General features: G+C 43.1%; 1 protein-coding gene across 1 annotated transcript in view; it reads right to left on the bottom strand.

Moving 5' to 3' along the window:
* Nucleotides 1-476: 476 nt before the first annotated feature.
* Nucleotides 477-19,320, bottom strand: part of SNX3 (sorting nexin 3) — a 207,564-nt gene continuing 188,720 nt past the window's right edge. The window contains exon 4 of the mRNA XM_069235451.1: nt 477-1,254. Coding sequence (XP_069091552.1) covers nt 1,149-1,254 — 106 coding nt within the window. The 3' untranslated portion in view covers nt 477-1,148. The remainder of the gene's footprint in view (nt 1,255-19,320) is intronic.

A 19,320-nucleotide genomic window follows, 5' to 3' on the forward strand; every position in this document is an offset into this window, starting at 1 on the left:
AAGAGCAACATGAGTGTCCAACAAGGTTTTAAAAATTATATACAGATAAGCCACTAAGTACTAACAGGCTAAATAATTGCCAAACACTGCATTACAGAAATAGGCTGCACCATAATATAACAAAGTACTTTTTCTCATGCGGTTTGTTGCAACAGAGGCTAGTATGTGAGTGTAAGAAAAATAAAGTGATGGCTTCTGTCTATTCAGAGGGTGCATTTAGCTATGTAGCAACACACTTTTATGTGACTACAATGCAGCAAGAGGAAGGGCATAATTAAATACTGTGAGCCGAGCAGCACAAAGGCAGCCAGCCAAAGCCATAAGAATACGCATAATAGCAGTCCCGCCAATTTAGGATCCTTATAACTCCGCCAAGGGCAATTAAAAAACCTTCAAAACCTTGTCTGATGCGTTTAACAAGCAATGCAAGTTCTTCTACTGTATATGAAAAATAAACAATATACTATTCATACATCAACGTTTTGTGTTTTTCATTTTTATTTGAAAACAGCTGTATACTTTGGACAAATGTTTTAGTATATAAATTTCATATTTTTGTACAGAATAAAAAGACATTACCCCCATCACCTTCAGATATATAGTCTCTTACAATCAAAATAACAACTGCAAGCGTGTTTATCCTGCACATGGGGGGGGGGGGTAATTAAAACAAACTGCGAAATGCTGTAACACAAATCAGAACATACGTTGTATGTCAAAACATTATTTTGGGGTAGTAGATATACTGGTTAGCTAGTGATTGGATACAAAAAGCACGACCATTACAATAGAACTGTGCAGATTCACATAATAAGGCCATGTCAGTAAATTTAGTGTATTACACCATTACATATTGAAATAAAACGTGATTGTGGTTACATAGCAGTATAAGTGCAGAACTGAGCTGATGCCATTTTAATAACAATTATAAAATGGATTTCCGATACATAATTGGCAAAGGAAACCAAATGAACATTTCTTTTGAATGTCAGAAAATAAAAGCAGTCTCAGCAATATGTTTACTGTTAGTATCCTAGATGCTTACTTTACCACCTTTTCTGCAACATGCAAAAATGATATCACCTTCTTTTAAAGAGAGCTTTTCAATAAGTGACAATTACATTTATTTCACTGCGTTCTTGTAGCGCTCAGGCATGTCTTATTTTGGACGGTGTGTAGTTTTTATCTATTACTTCATCTTGTAAAAACATATGAAGGCATCTTTCATTTTGTGCCAATGGGTGACCAGCAACCCTGTACAAAAGAACAAAAGTACATCATTAGATGAGGTCCAACATTGTTGAGGAAGCCATACACCAAAGATAGATAACCAGAGACCATTATGTACAGCAATTCACAGGACAAGGCTGCTCGAACATCCATCCTTAGAACTTAAATCTGAAAACAGTAACAGACACAGCTACAATCTGCTTTAGAAAGATTAAAAAAACAGTGAGTACTCTAGACAAAAAAGGTAACCTCTATGGTCACTTCAGTACTGCCAGTTCTATCATTGAGTAAATCCGAGAGCTGCAAAATACCAAAAGGCCGCATGCTACTTGGTTCTTAGCCACTCAATCTTTACTCATTAAACAATTATTAAAGTCAGCAAAGAAAAATTCTAGTGCGTAGGTGCTCCTGCGCTGATGGGCTGTCAGCGCCAGGAAGATAAGCACTAATTCAGGTGATTAATCCCTTGCATGTTGAGGACAGAACGGTTCCGTCCTCAGCAGCGGTGTGGTGAGGACGGAACTGTTCCGTCCTCGCATCTACCCACATGGGGGGGCGCTAGCACTCCCCCCCCCATGAGCAGCCCCTCTTTCACCCAGTGGATGGCTGCAGAAGCGCTTTCGCTGCCACCCCCAAATCCCCTGTCAGCGATCTGATGACGACAGCGCACACACAACATGCTGATGTCATCAAATGCAGCCAGGAGCAAATGGCTTCCAGCGCTTCTTCGGGAGAGGACATCCTTTGGGTAAGTCCTTCTTCAGTGGGGTTTGGCGGGAGGGGGGGTGGAGGGAACATACACAGGGGGGAAAGGAAAGACTTTTTCCCTTTCCTCCGTGCCTGATTGGAGTGGATTCTTGCTTCATGGTTGCATTAAGGGCCACAATCGTGGAGCAGGAGTCCACCACTGTGCTACCAGGGATTGTGTTGGGAGAGCGACCCCATGAACAAGGGCCTCGCCCCTAGGGGGCAATAATAATATCCATGCTCCCCCCGCCGATCGGCTATTTTTTTGGGCTGATCTGCCCCCTGGTGGTGGTGGTGCGGGGGGAGGGGGGAGGGGGGGGGGGGGTTATTAACCCACCAGGGATTGTGTTATGTTTTATTTTTTAGAGGATCAACCTGTTAGGCAAGGCTAGCTCCCTCGGCCCATTATTGATTCATGTTTTAGTCCCCCACCCCCTGCCGGTAGTAGATCAGCCATATTCTCATCCGCTTTGCCCCTCCCCCACCTAGGGGGGTGGCGGGGTAAAACACACTACACCACCATGGATTTTTTTCTGCATTTTTGTTTTTTAGGAGAGCGACCCCTTAGGCAAGGGTCGGTCCCTTGAAGCAATAATTTGTCCATGTTTTGCGCCCGGGGGGTAGATCAGCCATTTATTCAGCCAATTAGCCCCCAGCGGGGGTCAAAACCCACTTAACCACCAGGGATTTTTGTCTGCATTATGGTTTTTTGGGGAGCGACCCCTTAAGCAAGGGTTGCTCCCTTGGGGGAAATTACTGATTCATGTTTCGGCCCCCTCAGGTGTCGATCAGCTGTTTGTTTGGCCGATTAGGCATCTCCACCCCCCCCATGAGGGGGGTGGGAGTTGGGACTGAAACCCACCAGACACCAGAGATTTCATTGGATAAATTAGTGTGGAGCGACCCCTTGGCAAGCGCACTAGACTTTTTGATATGTTAGGTGGTGGCTTCCTGGGGCCCTTTAGCGGGGTATGCTTTTGATCATTTTCTGCCGGACCGTGGGCAGACTGGCCAGAATTTTAGGCCAACCTGCACCCGTGGGGGCAGAAAAACACTAGAACACTAGACACTGTGGAAGTTTGAGCTTTTTATAATGTTAACTGTTTTGTTTCATATCATAGTTTGAATTTGTGATTGTAATGTTTTATTTCTCCTTTTTATTCAAGTGCAAAGCTTTTGATTTCCTTTGCTGAGACTCCTGCTTGTGGTTGATCTACAGTTTGTGCAGTTGTATGTGTTTGGTAAGAAATTTTTTTTTTGTATTGTTTAGTCCAAATGTATGTAATTTCCCTGCATGAATATGTTTTTGTAAGTGGTGTAATAATAACTTCTATTTTATATTGTGTGAAGTTCTCCTTGCATTTGTGCACAATGTATTTTGTGTTGTCTTGTGAGTAATTTGTTTTGTTTTTCCTTTCTAGTGGGCTATCGTTGGTGCTTGCTGTGTCTGTGCAGAGTAGGTGCCGGTGAGTCTAGCTCTCTCTAGCAAGTGAGTGGTATTGTTTTGAGTAATTAGTCTTTGTGATAAAGCCACACTTTCTTTAATACTTATTTTACACTACATTGGTTATTGTTGACTTATTTGTCAAGTTGCTTTTATTAGTAACGATTATGGCTTGCCGCAGGATTACCACTCATCAGGTTGTTGGTATGCTTTTTTTAATCTTCCTCTGACCATGATTATGAGACTGACTCTGCATCTGAGGCAGAGGAAGTGCAAGATTCTGGCAGTGAATTTTCTGTCTGACAGGAATCATCTAAAGATGAAGCCACTCTCCGGGCGGAGAAAGTGCCTTTTTTCGAGGAGGACACTGATGTGCCAATAGTGCAGCACAAGGTATCTGGGATGCAAGGCTATTCATTGGAAGAGCTGAAGTTTGGGTTGCCCCAAACATGGTGCAGCCACTGTAGCCTACCTCTACTGGTGTTGCAGGGTGTAGAGTGAATACTGAATACTTCTTCCCTATAAATTTCTTTCAGTTGTTTATGGACTATGTATTTTTGGGTGAGATTGTTCAGCAGACTCATTGGTATGCTGAACAATATTTGATGGAGAACAGTGCCACACTTAAACCTCACGTTAGAGCTAGCGGGTGGACTCCCACAAATCTGGATGAGTCAAAGACGTTTTTGGGTTTAATTTTTTGATGGGCTTGATAAGGAAGCCGTCGCTATCTTCATATTGGCCTACTAGCCCTTGATGTCAGCGGCTATACTTGCAACCACGAGTCGCGATCAGTATTTGCTTTTGCTTCAGATGCTGCATTTTGTTGATCATGTTTCAGTGTTGCCACAAGATCATCCTGATTGTGACTATCTTTTTAAGATTCGGCCTGTCCTTGATCAACTTGTGGTTCGTTTTCAGAGATCTATTTTCCAGGGAAAGAAATAGCGGTGGACAAGCATGGTATAGAATTAAGATGTATATGTTGTCTGAGAGTTGGACTGAGTAGGTCTATAACTTGAGGGTGTACACTGGTAAGGACTCCAGTATTGACCACCCCCGGTTATCTGTCCACTTTTGGAGTTAGTGAGAAAATTGTCTGAGAACTTGGCAGAGGATGTTTTAAAAAAGGTCCCATTTGTATGTAGATAACTTCTACACTGGTGTGCAGTTGCTCAGGGAACTGGTCGAAGTAGACACTGTGGCTTGTGGCACAATCCGCTCTGACCGTAAAGGTTACCCAAGAGAGCTTGTTTACAAAATAAATTAAAAAAAAGTTGAGAGAGGACAGTGCAGTGCTTTATGTAGTGATTAACTTCTAGATGTGAATTCTGCAGACAGGAAGGATGTCTACATGCTGACTACCATCTATGATAAAAGTACTTCACCTGTGACTGTTTGTGGTGAGGCTGCTGAAATGCGCAAACCAGTGTGCATTTCAGACTATAATAAGCACACGGATGATGGTGATGGAGTAGAGCAGGAGGTTTGAACCTTACGCTGCTGTTGGTAAAGCTTACATTTGGTATAAGAAGTTGGCTAGCCATCTTTTCCACTAAGCAAACCTTTAATGCTTTTGTGGTGTTCAAGGAGTGTTCTCTTGAGTCACAGATGGCATTTGTTCCAGGAGTCTGTGATAGGCAGCCTTATTGGAGTGGAACAGGCATGAGTTCCTAAAGTTGGAGTGGTGGAGGATGAGCCTAGATTGAAAGATTGCGACTTTGCTTATCACATTCCTCCAACGTCCAAAAAGACTTTCCCAGTAGGAGAAGTTGAGTCTGTATGCAAAGAGGTATGCGGAAGGAGACTAATATGTACAGCCCTAACTGTCCTTCTAAACCTGGGCTGTGTGCCCTCATTCTTTAGACAGCACCACTTGGTAAATAGTTTTTGGGAGCAACCGTGAGCGTAAAAGTGTACTGCTTGGTCTGTATCGTTTTCTATTTTTTTTGTTCAGTTTGACTGTGGGCATTAGTCTTATGTATTTAGTGAGAGCTGTTGAGTTTGTAGTTTTGTATGTACTTAAAATTGGTTTGTGTTTTCTTTCTTTCTATGGCGGTGTGTGGGGACTGGCACTTGGCTGGTGGTGTGCGTGGGCTGGTGGTGTTTGTGAACTGGTGCGTGGCTGGCAGTGTGTGAGTAGTGACTGGCTAGCAGTGTGTGTGTCTAGTGACCAGCAGCAAAACATCAGTCCACACACCTTCAGCTGGTGATTGCTGTGTCAGGCATATGGGCATGCGAAAGTGATGGGCCCTTGAATGGTGCTGTCTGTTGACGTAAGTGTTGTAATGTGCTGGTCCCGCAGCTGGTGGTATAAATAGTCTAGTGTGTGTCATGTATGAAAGTTGTGTAATGCTTTGCAGCTCACAAGCTGTAAGTCATCAGTTCAGTTTTTTTACCTTTCAGTTATTAACAGAGCATTTTATTTTCGTGAAATGTCTTAGTACAATTTTATATACTGAACCATCAACCACCCTGCCAAATCCAACCAGTATGTGTGTGAACATTATGAATATATGGTTGTGTAGTAATAATTGTCTTTTCAATCTTTCTCTGCCAGGGTGTACACTCTCTCTACATTGTCTCTTGTTGTGAAGGTTGTAAAGTGCTGGGCCTGGGAGTGTGAATGGTCTTGTGTGAGCCACATGGGAAAGGAGTGTGAATGACCTGTAAAGGGGTTGGTGCCTTGTCTTGGCTTTACAGCTCATGAGCTGTGAGTCATTGGTTCAGTTTTTTTTCACAATTTGAGTGTTTGGGACATCATAGAAGTAAGAGACTTGTTAGCGTTTTTGCTTCATGTCTAGGGAAAACCTACCAACTCTAGATATGTTTGAAAACTAGATACCCAGGGGAGTACAGGGTGGTGTGCCTCTTGTGGATCCCAACAAGTTTTGTTACCCACAATGCCCTGCTAACTTTAATATGGGACTAAAATCACACATTTTCTTTGGATTTCTGTGCCATATTCTTCCAAAAACAGAAATAAACCAGAAATATTCTACCACCCAGCGTTCCCCTTAGTCTCCCCCCATTAAAAATGCTACTTCACTTGTGCAGGTGGGCCAATTGCCCAATACACAACGTCGACATATCAAAATTATCCATCACAAAACAACCTGTTTATGCAAGGGGGCAACCTCCTTTTTTGGTTCTGGAGGCCATCTAGGGAAACCTACAAAACTCAGAAATTTCTGAAAACTACACACCGGGGGAGTCCAGGGTGATGTGGCTTGCGTGGACTCACCAAAGTTTCCTTAGCCAGAATTCCCTGCAAACGTCAAATTTAGCTTAAAAAAAAAAAATCAAATTTCTGTATCGGATTAACACACCAGCCCAAAATTCCTACCACCAAGCCTACCCCGCGGTCTCCCGATAAAAATGATACCTCACTTATGTGGATGGGCCAAGTGCCTGTGAAAGGGAAGGGCCAAAAATGTGTAGAGATTGAGGGGGCACCAAAGTGTGTTCATACATGCAGTTTTTTAAAATTTGTTTTTAGGCTGACTCTACTTTGGGCACCCACACAAGCGAGGTATCATTTTTATCAAGAGCCTTGGGGAAATGCTGAGAGGAAGGACTTTTGGGGCTCGTTCCCCAGATTCCTGAACATTGCATCACCGAAATGTGAAGAAGAGGAAAATGTGGTTTTTTAAAGACAAATTTTGAGGTCTGCAAAGGATTCTGGGTGACAGAACCTGGTGAGAACCCCACAAGTCACCCGATCCTGGATTCCCCCAGTTGTCTGGTTTTCAAAAAGTACAGGTTTGCTAGGTTTTCCTAGGTGCCAGTTGAGTTAGTACCCAAAATCCACAGCTAGGCACTTTGCAAAAAACACATCAGTTTTCAGTGGAAAAACGTGATCTATCCACATTGTGTTTTGGGGCATTTTCTGTCATAGGCACTAGGCCTACCCACACAAGTGAAGTACCATTTTTATCGGGAGACTTGGGTGAATGGTGGGTGGAAAGAAGTTTGCGGCTCCTCACAGATTTCAGAACTTTGTATCACCGAAATGTTAGGAAAGTGGGTTTCTTAGACAAGTTATGAGGTTTGCAAAGGATTCTGGGTGACCGACCCTGGTGGGAGCCCCACAAGTCACCCCATCCTGGAAAAATGTGCAGGTTTGGTAGGTTTCTCTAGGTGCCAGCTGAGCTAGAGCCCAAAATCCACAGCTAGGTCGTCTGCAAAAAACAAGTCAGTTTTCAGTGGAGAAATGGGATGCATCCATGTTGCGTTTTGGGGTGTTTCCTGTCGCAGGCACGAGGCATACCTACACAAGTGAATTACCATTTTTATCAGGAGACTGGCGGGAATGTTGAGTGGAAGGACGTTTGTGGCTCCCGTCAGATTCCTGAACTTTGCATCACTGAAATATCAGGAACATTTGTTTTTAGACAAATTTTGAGGTTTGCAAAGGATTCTAGGTAACAGAACATGGTGGGAGCCCCAGAAGTCACCCCATCCTGGATTCACCTAGGTGTCTAGTTTTCAAAAATGTACAGGTTTGCTAGGTTTCCCCAGGTGCCGGATGAGCTAGATGCTAAAATCCACAGCTAGGCACTTTGCAAAAAATGTGCCAGTTTTCGATGGAAAAATCTGATTGCCCATGTTGAGTTTTGGGGCATTTCCTGTCGCAGGCACTAGGCCTACCCACACAAGTGAGGTACCATTTTCATCGGGAGACTTGGTCGAACACAGAATAGCATAACACGTGTTATTACCAATTGTCTTTCTCTGCATTTGCGCTTTCCAAATGTAAGACAATGTGTAACAAAGATGTAATTTTAAGAAATACCCTCTAATTCTCATGGTAGTATGGGTACCCCCAAATTCAGAGATGTGCAAATAGCCACTGCTTCTAAACTCCATATCTTGTGTCCAATTCAGAAATACATAGGTTTCTTTTATACCTATTTTTCACTCTTTATATTTTACCATATGAATTGCTGTACACCCGGTACACGAGGAAAACCCATTGCAAAGTACAGCTTATTTACTGGCTCTGGGTACCTTGGGTTCTTGGTGAACCTAAAAGACCCATATATCCCCATAGCCAGAAGGATCCAGCGGACATAACAGTATATTACTTATGAAAATCTGCCATTGATGGAAAAAGTTACAGATGAAAACGTAGGCAGAATTGCTGTTTTTTCAACTCAATTTCAAAAATGTTTTATTTCACATGTTACTTTCTATATGCGGAAACCCTGAAGAATCTACACAAATGACCCCTTGCTGAATTCTGAATGTTGTCAACTTTACAGAAATTTATAGCTTTCCAGGATCCACCACTGGTTTCACACAAGTTTCGGGAACCTGGTCTCCAGTACTGAAAATGTTTTAAAAAATACTACATAAGGGGGGTTGGGTAGGGGTACAAAGACCAGGGTAGTGTGGTGGACGTTAACAGGTTAATCACCGGAAAACGATTCAGACTATCACAAGCTGCTAAGCATGTTTAAACAGACAAACCATTTATTTGCAAAAACAGCCTGTAAAATAAAATACCAACATTTCGATCTTAGACAAATATTTATCACACACTGTTCGATCTGCACCTTCTTCCACTATCAAGCATGTATCTTCTAGTTAGAACAGTAAATTAACAGAGACCTAAACATATAGCAAAGGTGGTTGACTAGATATAGGAAATTAGTACAGATGGGTGATGCTTTTTGTAGGGATATATTTATGTAAGGCTGATAATTTTGCAGTCTACAATTTGTTAATGATTCTGGGAAATGTTGTTTTGCATCTCTGGTTTCACTGGGAACTGCCATGATGTGGTAACACAAGACCATCAAGTAATAATAAAAAGCACCTTTACTTAAGAATAGAGTCTCAAATTAGCATTCATGGAATACATTCTGTCGTCGTGCTTCGGGTATTCTACTATGAATAGAACCCGTGGCTGATTGTGTTTGCTGCTACTAAAATGTACTAACCAAGACTATTCGATGGTTATGAGAAGTGTTCATTTGGATGACTTACTGCTTTGCTTGCAGAAAGTAAAATTGGTTGTATACATTTATATTGATGTAGCTCATACATATGTGTTTCGCTGCCATCTCTACTGTCTAGGATTCACACTGTTTACACTAAAAGACTGTAAATGTTGAACAGGGAACAAAATCCATTATTATTTTAATGCAGTCACAGTTACTATTTTGAAGCAGAAAGAAAAATAGAAGAAACAATCAAATGTTTATATATGAACCTGTTAGATGTCTTATATCAAGCATGTTTACATTTGAATAAAAGTGTTAGCAAATGAGAGACAGCAAGTTCAGTTTTGGGGAAGGTGGTTTGATTTCTTCCGATTACAGTAACTAACACGGATGTTCGATTAGATTTTGGAATTGGCATGTCTTGTCTGTAACTGGAATTCACAAGTAAAATGTAGTCGTTAAAATAAAAGGAATGGAAAAATTTAATATAATGCTAATTTCGGTAAGCTCCAAATTCATCTTCTTTTGAGAACAATTCATCCAATGGAACTATGTTGCAAAGGGATATATCACAGGCAACTAGATTTCATCAAACTTTCTAAATTCAACATCTCTTACCGCGGCACAACACCCTAAATGTTCATTCATATTCTGGAAAATGACAGTTAAAAAAAAAAAGAAGTTCATACAAGGATTGCTGATAATGCTACCACCTGCAATCAACCCCATGTAATTGCAAGTTCATTGTAAGATGTATTGTTCATTTGAAGCAGCAAACCTTAAAATCAGAATCAACTATACAATTAGCACTTTTTTTTCTTAAATACTGCAATTTCAGCTACAATTTACATAAATTAGATTTTAAAAAAGATACAAAACTCAGGCCAAAACCAAAATATGTTAATTTCATTCAATTTCTGAGGTAAGGATGTCTGTCATATTAATGCACAATCTTTTCAATCACAGAGTTACTTGATGATTTGTTTAAGATGATAACTTTCCATATCTGTGACTGCTTTAGATTAGCCTACATGTAGAAATGTAACCTGATGCCTTAGCCAGTGTACTGCAGATAGCTGACTTCTCAGTTTATAGGATATGCTTGAGAAAAGGATAACGTTATCGTTGTGACAGATTTTCTACTCTGTCCTTACTTTCTTTGTAATTATCATTCACGTGGTACACCTTCCACCAAGTGAAGGAACTGAAACTGCTTCAATAGTTGTTTTTAATACAGAGCTTTGCTTACCATTACAATAGATGTTCACTCAAATACCGACCTGAATAATTCCAATTTTATTTGTTTCTTGAAATGCCCGAGGTAAGCAATCTTTTCGTTCCATAGTCTGGGGGACTGTACTCATGGGCTCTGCCTACCAGTGTAGTCTTTTGAAGTCTTGCTGTTTATTCATATTTTGATGATTGGACAGAGAACTCTGTTGGGATGTGGAGTGGTTGTAGGTAGCCTGTGTGATAATCACAGCATGTCTTATGCTTATTTCAAAGAATCCTAAATTTAATCCTCAACTTCATCGCAAGTAAGCGGAATGCCTTAAAGAACAAGTTACTTACCTTTGGTACCGCTTTTTCTGGTGGATACACTAGCTACATATGGATTCCTCACCTCATCAATTCTCCCAATGTGCCAGCATTCGGCCACGTCGAGGAGGACGTCACAATTGCACGGCTCCACACGCGACTCCGTCTGACGTCACCGTGACAATTAGAGGTCCTCGCCGGCATGCTGACGTCAGTTTCACCCATTTTTTACATGCCTTTGAGGCGAACAGGTGAAAACCGACCTCACAATAGCTCAAATGAATACATACATAAAACCATATTGATGTAACACAATTACAACAATAACTTATATATAAAATTACCAAAACATATATACACTTATAATACAGAAGTCTGGGTACGACCAGACAGGCAACGGGGAGGTGGGTGGGACTGTGAGGAATTCACAGGTAGCTAGTGTATCAACCAGAAAAAGCGTTACCGAAGGTAAGTAACTTGTGCTTCTGATGGATACAACTACCTGTGGATTCCTCACCTTATGAATAGAGTCCCAAAGAAGTACCGCACTCGGATATGGGTGCCTGACCGGTCACACCAAGAAATCCTGCAACACAGAACGTGCAAAATGGCTGTCCCTCCTAAATTCTGAGTCCAAGCAATAATGCTTCGCAAAAGTGTGGAGGGAAGCCCAAGTTGCTGCCTTGCAAATATCCACCACTGGAACATCTCTAGCCAAGGCCGAAGTGGCAGACTTAGCCCTGGTAGAATGAGCTCTAATACCCTCAGGAAGAACCTTCTTTGCTAATGAGTAACAGATCCTAATGCAAAGAATGACCCACCTGGATATGGTTCTTTTATGGACCGCTCTGCCTTTCATCTTTCCTACATATCCAACGAAGAGGTGGTCCTCCAACCGAAAGTCCTTTTTTCTCTCAATATAAAAACGGAGAGCCCTTCTGGGGTCCAAACGATGGAGTTTTTCTTCCTCCTTTGAAGGATGAGGAGAAGGGTAGAAAAATGAAAGGGTAACAGACTGCCCCAAATGGAAAGGAGTGACAACTTTAGGGAGGAAAGCCGCCCTGGTTTTCAGCACCACTTTGTCAGCAAAGAATGACGTAAAGAGAGGTTTAACACTAAGGGCCTGAAGCTCACTCACATGCCTAGCAGATGTAATAGCTAACAGGAAAACTGTTTTAAAGACTAATAATCTTAAAGGACAAGAATGCGTGGCCCAAACGGTGAACCCATTAAAAAAGTCAAAACCAGTTTTAAATCCCACTGAGGCATAAGAAACGGAATGGGAGGAAATGTATTTAACCTTTCAAGAACCTGACAACAATAGGTGATTTAAACAAGGAAGGTTGATCCGGAAGGCAGAGAAAGGCTGACAGTGCCAACAAATAGCCTTTGACAGTTGCAACTGCACAACCCTTCTGTGCTAAAGTTAAAGCAAACAACAGAGCATCAGACAGATGGGCCCTCAAGGGATCAATTTGTTTCTCTCCACACCAAGCCACAAATTTTGCCCACCTGCCGGTATAAACAATCTTAGTGGAGTGTCGCCTGGCCGATCAAATAACATCCACTACCTCTGGTGGGAGAGAGAAAGAACTCAGATTGCCCCGTTCAAACTCCAGGTGCAGGCTCTGGAGGTGGAGGTGTAGAACCAGCCCCTGCGAGAGGAGATCTGCCCTGAGAGGGAGACGGAGCGGAGGGCACAGTGAGAGTTGGAGAAGGTCCGTGTACAACACCCTTCTCTGCCAATCCAGAGCTATTAAAATGACTTGAGCCCAACCTTGGCGAATCTTCCTCAGAACCCGAGGAATCAATGGTATGGGGGAAATGCGTAAAGCAACTGGTCGTGCCAAGACATCTGAAACGCGTCCCCCAAAGCTCCTTGCACCGCATACTGGAGGCTAAAGAACGACGGGCAGTGCACGTTCTCCCAAGTGGCAAACAGGTCTATCTGTGAAGAACCCCACATCCCGAAAGATGTGAAGGACCAGATCCGGATGAAGACGCCACTCATGATCGGCCGAGAAATGCCGACTGAGACAGTCCACACGAGAACTTTGGCCAGATGATTCGCTACCAAGCAAACCCGATGGTCCTGAGCCCAGGACCAGAGCCGCAGAGCCTCTCTGCAGAGAAGGTACAACCCCACTCCTCCCTGCTTGTTGATATACCACATTGCAGTAGTGTTGTCCGTCAAGACTTGACCTGACTGACCGCAAAGGGACGGAGAAAAGCCTTGAGAGCCAGACGTATCACCTGCAATTCTAACAGATTGATATGAAAAGTCTGTTCCACTGGAGACCAAAGACCTTTGAAAATTCAAAAATGCCGCCGGATCCGCTCCTGGAGCCGGGAAGGCAGGATACTGCTGATTTTCATGCAGCACTTGCGCCGGCTGGGCATCAGAATCTTGCACCCCAGGTGAAAAGCGAGGACTCTCTTGGGGCGCAACCACCTCGAAGACCGATGGCGTCAGAGAAGCCGGAGGGCTTTGAGGCTGTGGAGTCACCATCGGACTAACCTCCCACGTCACACGATGCTGTCTAGATGGAGACCTGGATCGTGATCGAACTCTAGCTGAATGACGCCGAGAGTCGTGTAGGCGCCGCTTCTTAGACGAAGAATGTGAAGACGATCTTCGATGACTTCTGTGCCCTTTCCTCACTTTAGCCAAAAAGAGTTTGGCTTCTCTCTCCTTCAGCGCCTTTGGATTCATGCTTTGGCAGGACATACACTCCTCGAAGTCATGCTCCGAACTTAAGCACCAAAGGCAATCATTGTGAGGCTCAGTAACAGACATGCGACCCCTGCACTCTTGACAAGGTTTAAACCCCGACTTCTAAGGAGGGGACATTGTAACTAGAGAAAAAAAGGGAACACCTTCGAAACAGTAACAAGAGCTAGGAGAAAACCGTTAGCGTCGAAGGCACGGAAAAAAGGGAACGGACTTCAGCACGCCAGCGAGGACCTCTTATTATTACAGTGACGTCAGACGGAGTTGCGTGCGGAGCCATGCAATTGTGACGTCTTCATTGACGTGGAGAGCTGGGAAGAAGATTTTCTGTCGAATGCTGGCGCATTGGGAGAATTCATAAGGTGAGGAATCCACAGGTAGTTGTATCCATCAGAAATGCTCGCTTAACATGGCCTTTTTTACAGATGCAAGGCAGAACTCAACAGCAGTGGCAGTTCACCTTGTTGGTACTGTCTTGTCCACGCTGGAGCAATCGTTATGATTTTGCACAGCACTTTCCTCACTTTGTTGTATACCGTCTTGGCCAAGGGAAACGGCTCAAAAAAATATGTAAGACTCATTGAAAACATTTCCCCCAGCTACAATGTGGGAAATTCCTGCTGGCAAAAGAAAAAGCATTTAATCTTCTCTTCAGTTGCTAACAGATCTATAGGGGGCTGACCCCAGTAGCTAAACAGTTCTACTTGAGGAGCTCGACCAAGTGTGTCTCCTTGAAAACTGCATAGTCTGGGTAGTTGTACCATCTGCAGGTAGATGCTGTTGGCTATTTACTAGTTTACCAACATTTGAATTGTCTCTGAACCATTCTGAGATCTTGTTTCATTTTGCTTCACACCGTCATAAATAAATACAGTGTTATTTGCTAGAAGGTAATTTAGGGTGTTTGCAGGTAATGGAGAAGTGTCTAGGTATGCTAGAAGGTAAGTCAGGGTGTTTGCAGGAAATAGAGAAGATTTGTCTGGTGAAAGACACTTTTGGTCCAACTTCTAGGAGCAGGATCAGCTCCTTCTAAGCCGATACAATAATCATGTGGCATTGACTTGGGATACTGGAGGTTATGCAATAACATCGTGCTGTGGCACGTTGAGGGTCTCCTGCGATGTGACTAGGTGTCCCAGACAGCCGGACTTTGGGAAGTGCCCACCAGACAGGTTGTGGCCCTGTATATATATCCCTGCCAATGGGGTCTCTATGAGGCACTATTTATCAGGGGCCGACACCACATGGTGTTTGGCATGTGGCCCGAGTGCTACCTGCCTGGGAGGGGTGTTAACTAGTACTGTTCTGTCCACTGTTACATGTTTGTTTTGGCAGATTGGTGGAGGGCTGGTGTGGGTGGAGAGGGGCTGTTCACTGTGGGTAGGGGGTGGAAGGGAAAGGGAGAGGGGGAGAAGGGTACGGAGTGTGAGGGATGGGGAGAGGGGTGAGCAGGAGGGTGCAGGGAGGGGGGCGATCACTGGCTGTGCAGGAATATTCAGGGGGTGGGGACTGGAATACATTATGTTTGTGCAATTTCTTTTTGGATTGCTCTACTCCTTTTGATCATCGTGAGTAAACACTGACATAAAAGTCTGACACCACAAGGTCCTGACATGGAATGTACGAAGCATGGCAACTCCCGCCAAACGATATAGAATCCCCGCGTATCTCAGGCGCTGTCATACGCAATTTGCTAGGATGCAGGAAACCCACCTTAAAGAGGGGGCACTCGGAAAGCTCAAATCTAATTGGCATGGACAGATTTATGGTACAACTGTCTGACTGTTAGCGTTCGCCTATGGGGTACTGATATAGGTAGCACCAGGAGTCCCCTATGCCATGGAGCCCTGTCGTGCAAACAAAGAGGGTAGGTATGTGGTGCTGGAAGGAGAACTAGATAGATCACTTTTGCTGCTGGTCGGAATATATGCTCCCGTTTACAATCTCAGCAGGTTCGTTGAAACACTTACACCGGCCCTTTTTCGTGACCCAACAGCCCCAGGTGTGGGTAGGGGGAGACTTTAATTGCATAACAGACGTTAGCCTGGATCGGTCCAGCACTCCGCTACCCGAGGCATCGAATGTGATGGTGTCCCAGGGGTTTGGCACATGGCTTGCAAATAGGGGGCTCCACAAAATGTGGCTTATCAGTCACCCTGTGGTCCGCAAATATTTCTTCTATTCTCCAGTCCACAACCTCCACACTAGGATCAACTTAATTCTAGGTACAGGGAACCTGGGGCATATGGTGGTGTAGGTGGAGTATTTGGCCCGTACTCTGATCATTGTCCTCTCTTAGCTGAATTACAACAGGGCAGACCACGTCAGTGCATTCCTACACGGTGATTGCATACCGAGGCATTTTCTGATCCTCCATTTCGAGAGGTGCTCTTGGCGTGTATAGGGCAATACTTTGAACACAAAAGAACCACTACTTACCTCTGAGCTATGAAATGGGACGTCCATAAGTTTTTGGTGAGGGGTGCCTACCTCTCTGCCACTTGGGGAGTGCAGCGCTTATTACATACCAAATGACGACACTGGAGTCAGAACTATGCTCCTCCCTAGAGAAAGAGGTTGCTGTTCAAACCGCCGAGCCTGACTGCTGCACTGGCACTTTCCATTAGGAGCCGGCTGCAATGTTAAGGCCCGGTTTCCTGCTGGCCCAGCGGGGAAGCCATAATAGGGCTGGCTGGGTTCAGGCCGAACAGTCCTTCGCCACCCGCCAATGTCAAAATCAGGGCCGAAGTGTCTTGGAAGAGAAAGTCTTATAAATGTCAAATTTGCATAAAAACAGTAAATGCACTGGAGATGTTGATCATCAGCAGAAAGTTTCTTAGAAGTACAAGCTAAGCAGGCTTTAAAGAGAGATTTCTTCTTACAATGAGATAGTGACATTGTGGCTAAAATCTCCCTTGGCCCAGAAGAAACAACAAAAGACAGAAACAAACTGATCTAGCGGATGAACATGAACCTGGAATGATAACCAGGGCCGGAAATTCCTGAAGTTCCAAGGTAAGTGGAGCAGACAGAGCACAGCTATATCCAGGGATTACCTCTCATTCGCTGTGCAGAAGAAATTCTGAGCTGTGGTGGCAACTAGAGGGAGTGAGAGTATTCAGTGCATTCACCACATTAGTTAAAGTTTTAGTGCTTCTAAATAAGGTGAATATCGTACTAAACAAACACTGTTCTTTGTCCGACTGCCATTTTAACAATGTGGGCTGTTTTTATTTAAATTCTCAGGGATTCTCAGGCTGTTAATGCGGAATAGTTCAAGAATGTGTACCAATGACAGATCCAAAGCAGGAGATTCAGATCATGTGTTTGTCCAAACAGTATGTTTGGCCAGGTTAAGAACTGATTACCCAAGTATTTAGGTTGTGGTTGGTTTTCAATACAGAACTGTAAGTGACAGGGATTTTTTTTAGAGAAGTAGCAACCACTGATCTGGCAGGCTGAATTGTTAAGGTTGGTTTTTAGGATGTCCAGGTTCAAGAATGGCTTACGAAGGTGGATGTCACCTCTTCAGGTAACCTAAGGTGCAGAATTGATATGGGAGGGTTGTGGTTGGTTTTATTCTGTAAGGTACTATTTCAACCCAGCAAGGTCAGACTGGTCTAATGTTTGGTTGGTTATGTGAGGCATTGGAACCTATCTCAAACAGTCTAATACTGCAATGGGAGAGCATTGTTGACAGGTCAGTTGTAGATAAGACTCTTGTATTCCACCATATCAAAAAGGTTAACAAGTTCAAAGAATTCTTATCCACTCTTTTTATACTAGTGCAATAGGTTTCTTTCCGATTATGACGAAAAGGTATTATCAATGGATAAACATTATATATGCATATCAATAATAAACATCAGCCACATTTGCTATGAACTGTTATGAGAAAAGGAAGGTGGCTATCATGGTTCTTACAAACAGTTTGAAAGTTACAGACAACCTTAGTTAACGCTGCAAAAAAAGAAGTTACTTACCTTTAGGTATTGCCTGTCCCTGTGGATTCAGTATGTAACCTCAGATTCCTCACCCCCAGGCACTAGAATAGATTTTTTTTTTTTTTATTCTAATTCTAGCAATTGCTCCAGTGTGCCTATAGGTGGCACCATCAGTTACCCCACTCTACCTCAGAAGTAACAAGGTGGAGCCAATTACAGGCACCATCCCTGGACATTTACATCAGTTTACCATAAAGCATTCTGCGCCCAAAGATGCAGAGGGTCAGTAATAGATTGCAAACTGTGATACTGTGGAGAATCTAATATGTGACTTTCATAAAACCTACAAGTTCCTCTACAGAATAGGGAGAAGGGAGAGCGATGAGGGATCTGCAGTTAAATAGTGTAACCACTAGAATGAGAGCTACTGAAGGTAAATCACTAGTACGTCAGATGGCTTCTTCTAAAGGCAGATTTCCCACCTTTCAAACTGATCCTAGAGCAGGACCTCCTGAAAGGTGGACAGTCACAGAGGGGACTTTGCACCAGGAATTCCTACAGAATCAGGTTGGCAAATCTGCAATCTCAATAAACTTGTAAATGAATGCAGAAATGCATGGCAAAGGTATTGTAAGGATGGACACCAAGCAGATGTCCAGCACTGTAACATACCTGGTTAAGCCGTAGTGGCATGTGGCATTACCTGGTCTAAAGAAAGCATGCAGATTCTGTTGTGAAGGTTGATGGGAATGGGATTATAGCACAAAGGCGGTGTCCTGGTATGAGCACCCATTTTATAAGGACATGCACCATGGGGAGCTTTTCTAGTTGAGAAGGGTACTGGCCTTACTGTGTAGTAGTATGTGAACTCCTTTTTTGACACTTCTCTTCACTACTGATCCTTTTTTTTTTAAACCTAAGGTGTTGGTTCAGTCTAGGGCTTCTGAGTAACATGATTATTATGGAACCAGCGCTCTTTAAAATGTGGAAAAGACCCTGGTAATCTTTTTTGTTTTATAGATAGTCCCATTTGGCTGGGTGGATATAAAGTTGTTCGTATGGATGCTTGGTCCTGAAGAAGGTGGTATAAAGTATGTAAACCCACAGAAACATGCGTTGAAAATTTCAACCCAGTTTCAGACACCATAATGGAAGGCGAAGGTAGAACAGACTCGTTGGTTGGGTGTACGGGTAGCTCTGAACTAGGGGCTATGTAGTGTGTACAAGGTGTGGTATGAATATGATGTCAGGTATGAGTATAAGACAGGTTTGACAAGTGAGGTTGTGATGTTATTACAGAATTACTGATATGGTATAGCTCTTGTAAAATTTGAAAAAAAAAACTTTTTTGTATGATACTCAGAAATTAGGGAAATCACTTAACATATATATTATATGTGATAACGCTTTTTGATATAATGAGGTAAAAATGAAAAAACACAAAATACAAACTAATGAAAGAGTTTTATGCAAATTGAGAAAGATAACAAAATAAAGAAATACTTTATGTAATGTAATTTGTGGTATGGGTCTGTCCTCTTGGGATTCATTATAAGTAAGATATAGGGTAAGCAGATCTTTTGTATCCTGATGTTAATAATTCCCCCGATCACGAACATGAAATTGGTTGCTTCTTAGAGGGGTACACTTTTTGCTTTATAAGCTTTAGTGGCAGCCTTCACTCTAATGAGCTAAGGATGCTTCTTCTTAGCCAAAGCATAGCGCATTTTCGTGCAG

The sequence above is a fragment of the Pleurodeles waltl genome, chromosome 5, assembly GCF_031143425.1.
Source record: "Pleurodeles waltl isolate 20211129_DDA chromosome 5, aPleWal1.hap1.20221129, whole genome shotgun sequence".
Taxonomy (NCBI): Eukaryota; Metazoa; Chordata; class Amphibia; order Caudata; family Salamandridae; genus Pleurodeles; species Pleurodeles waltl.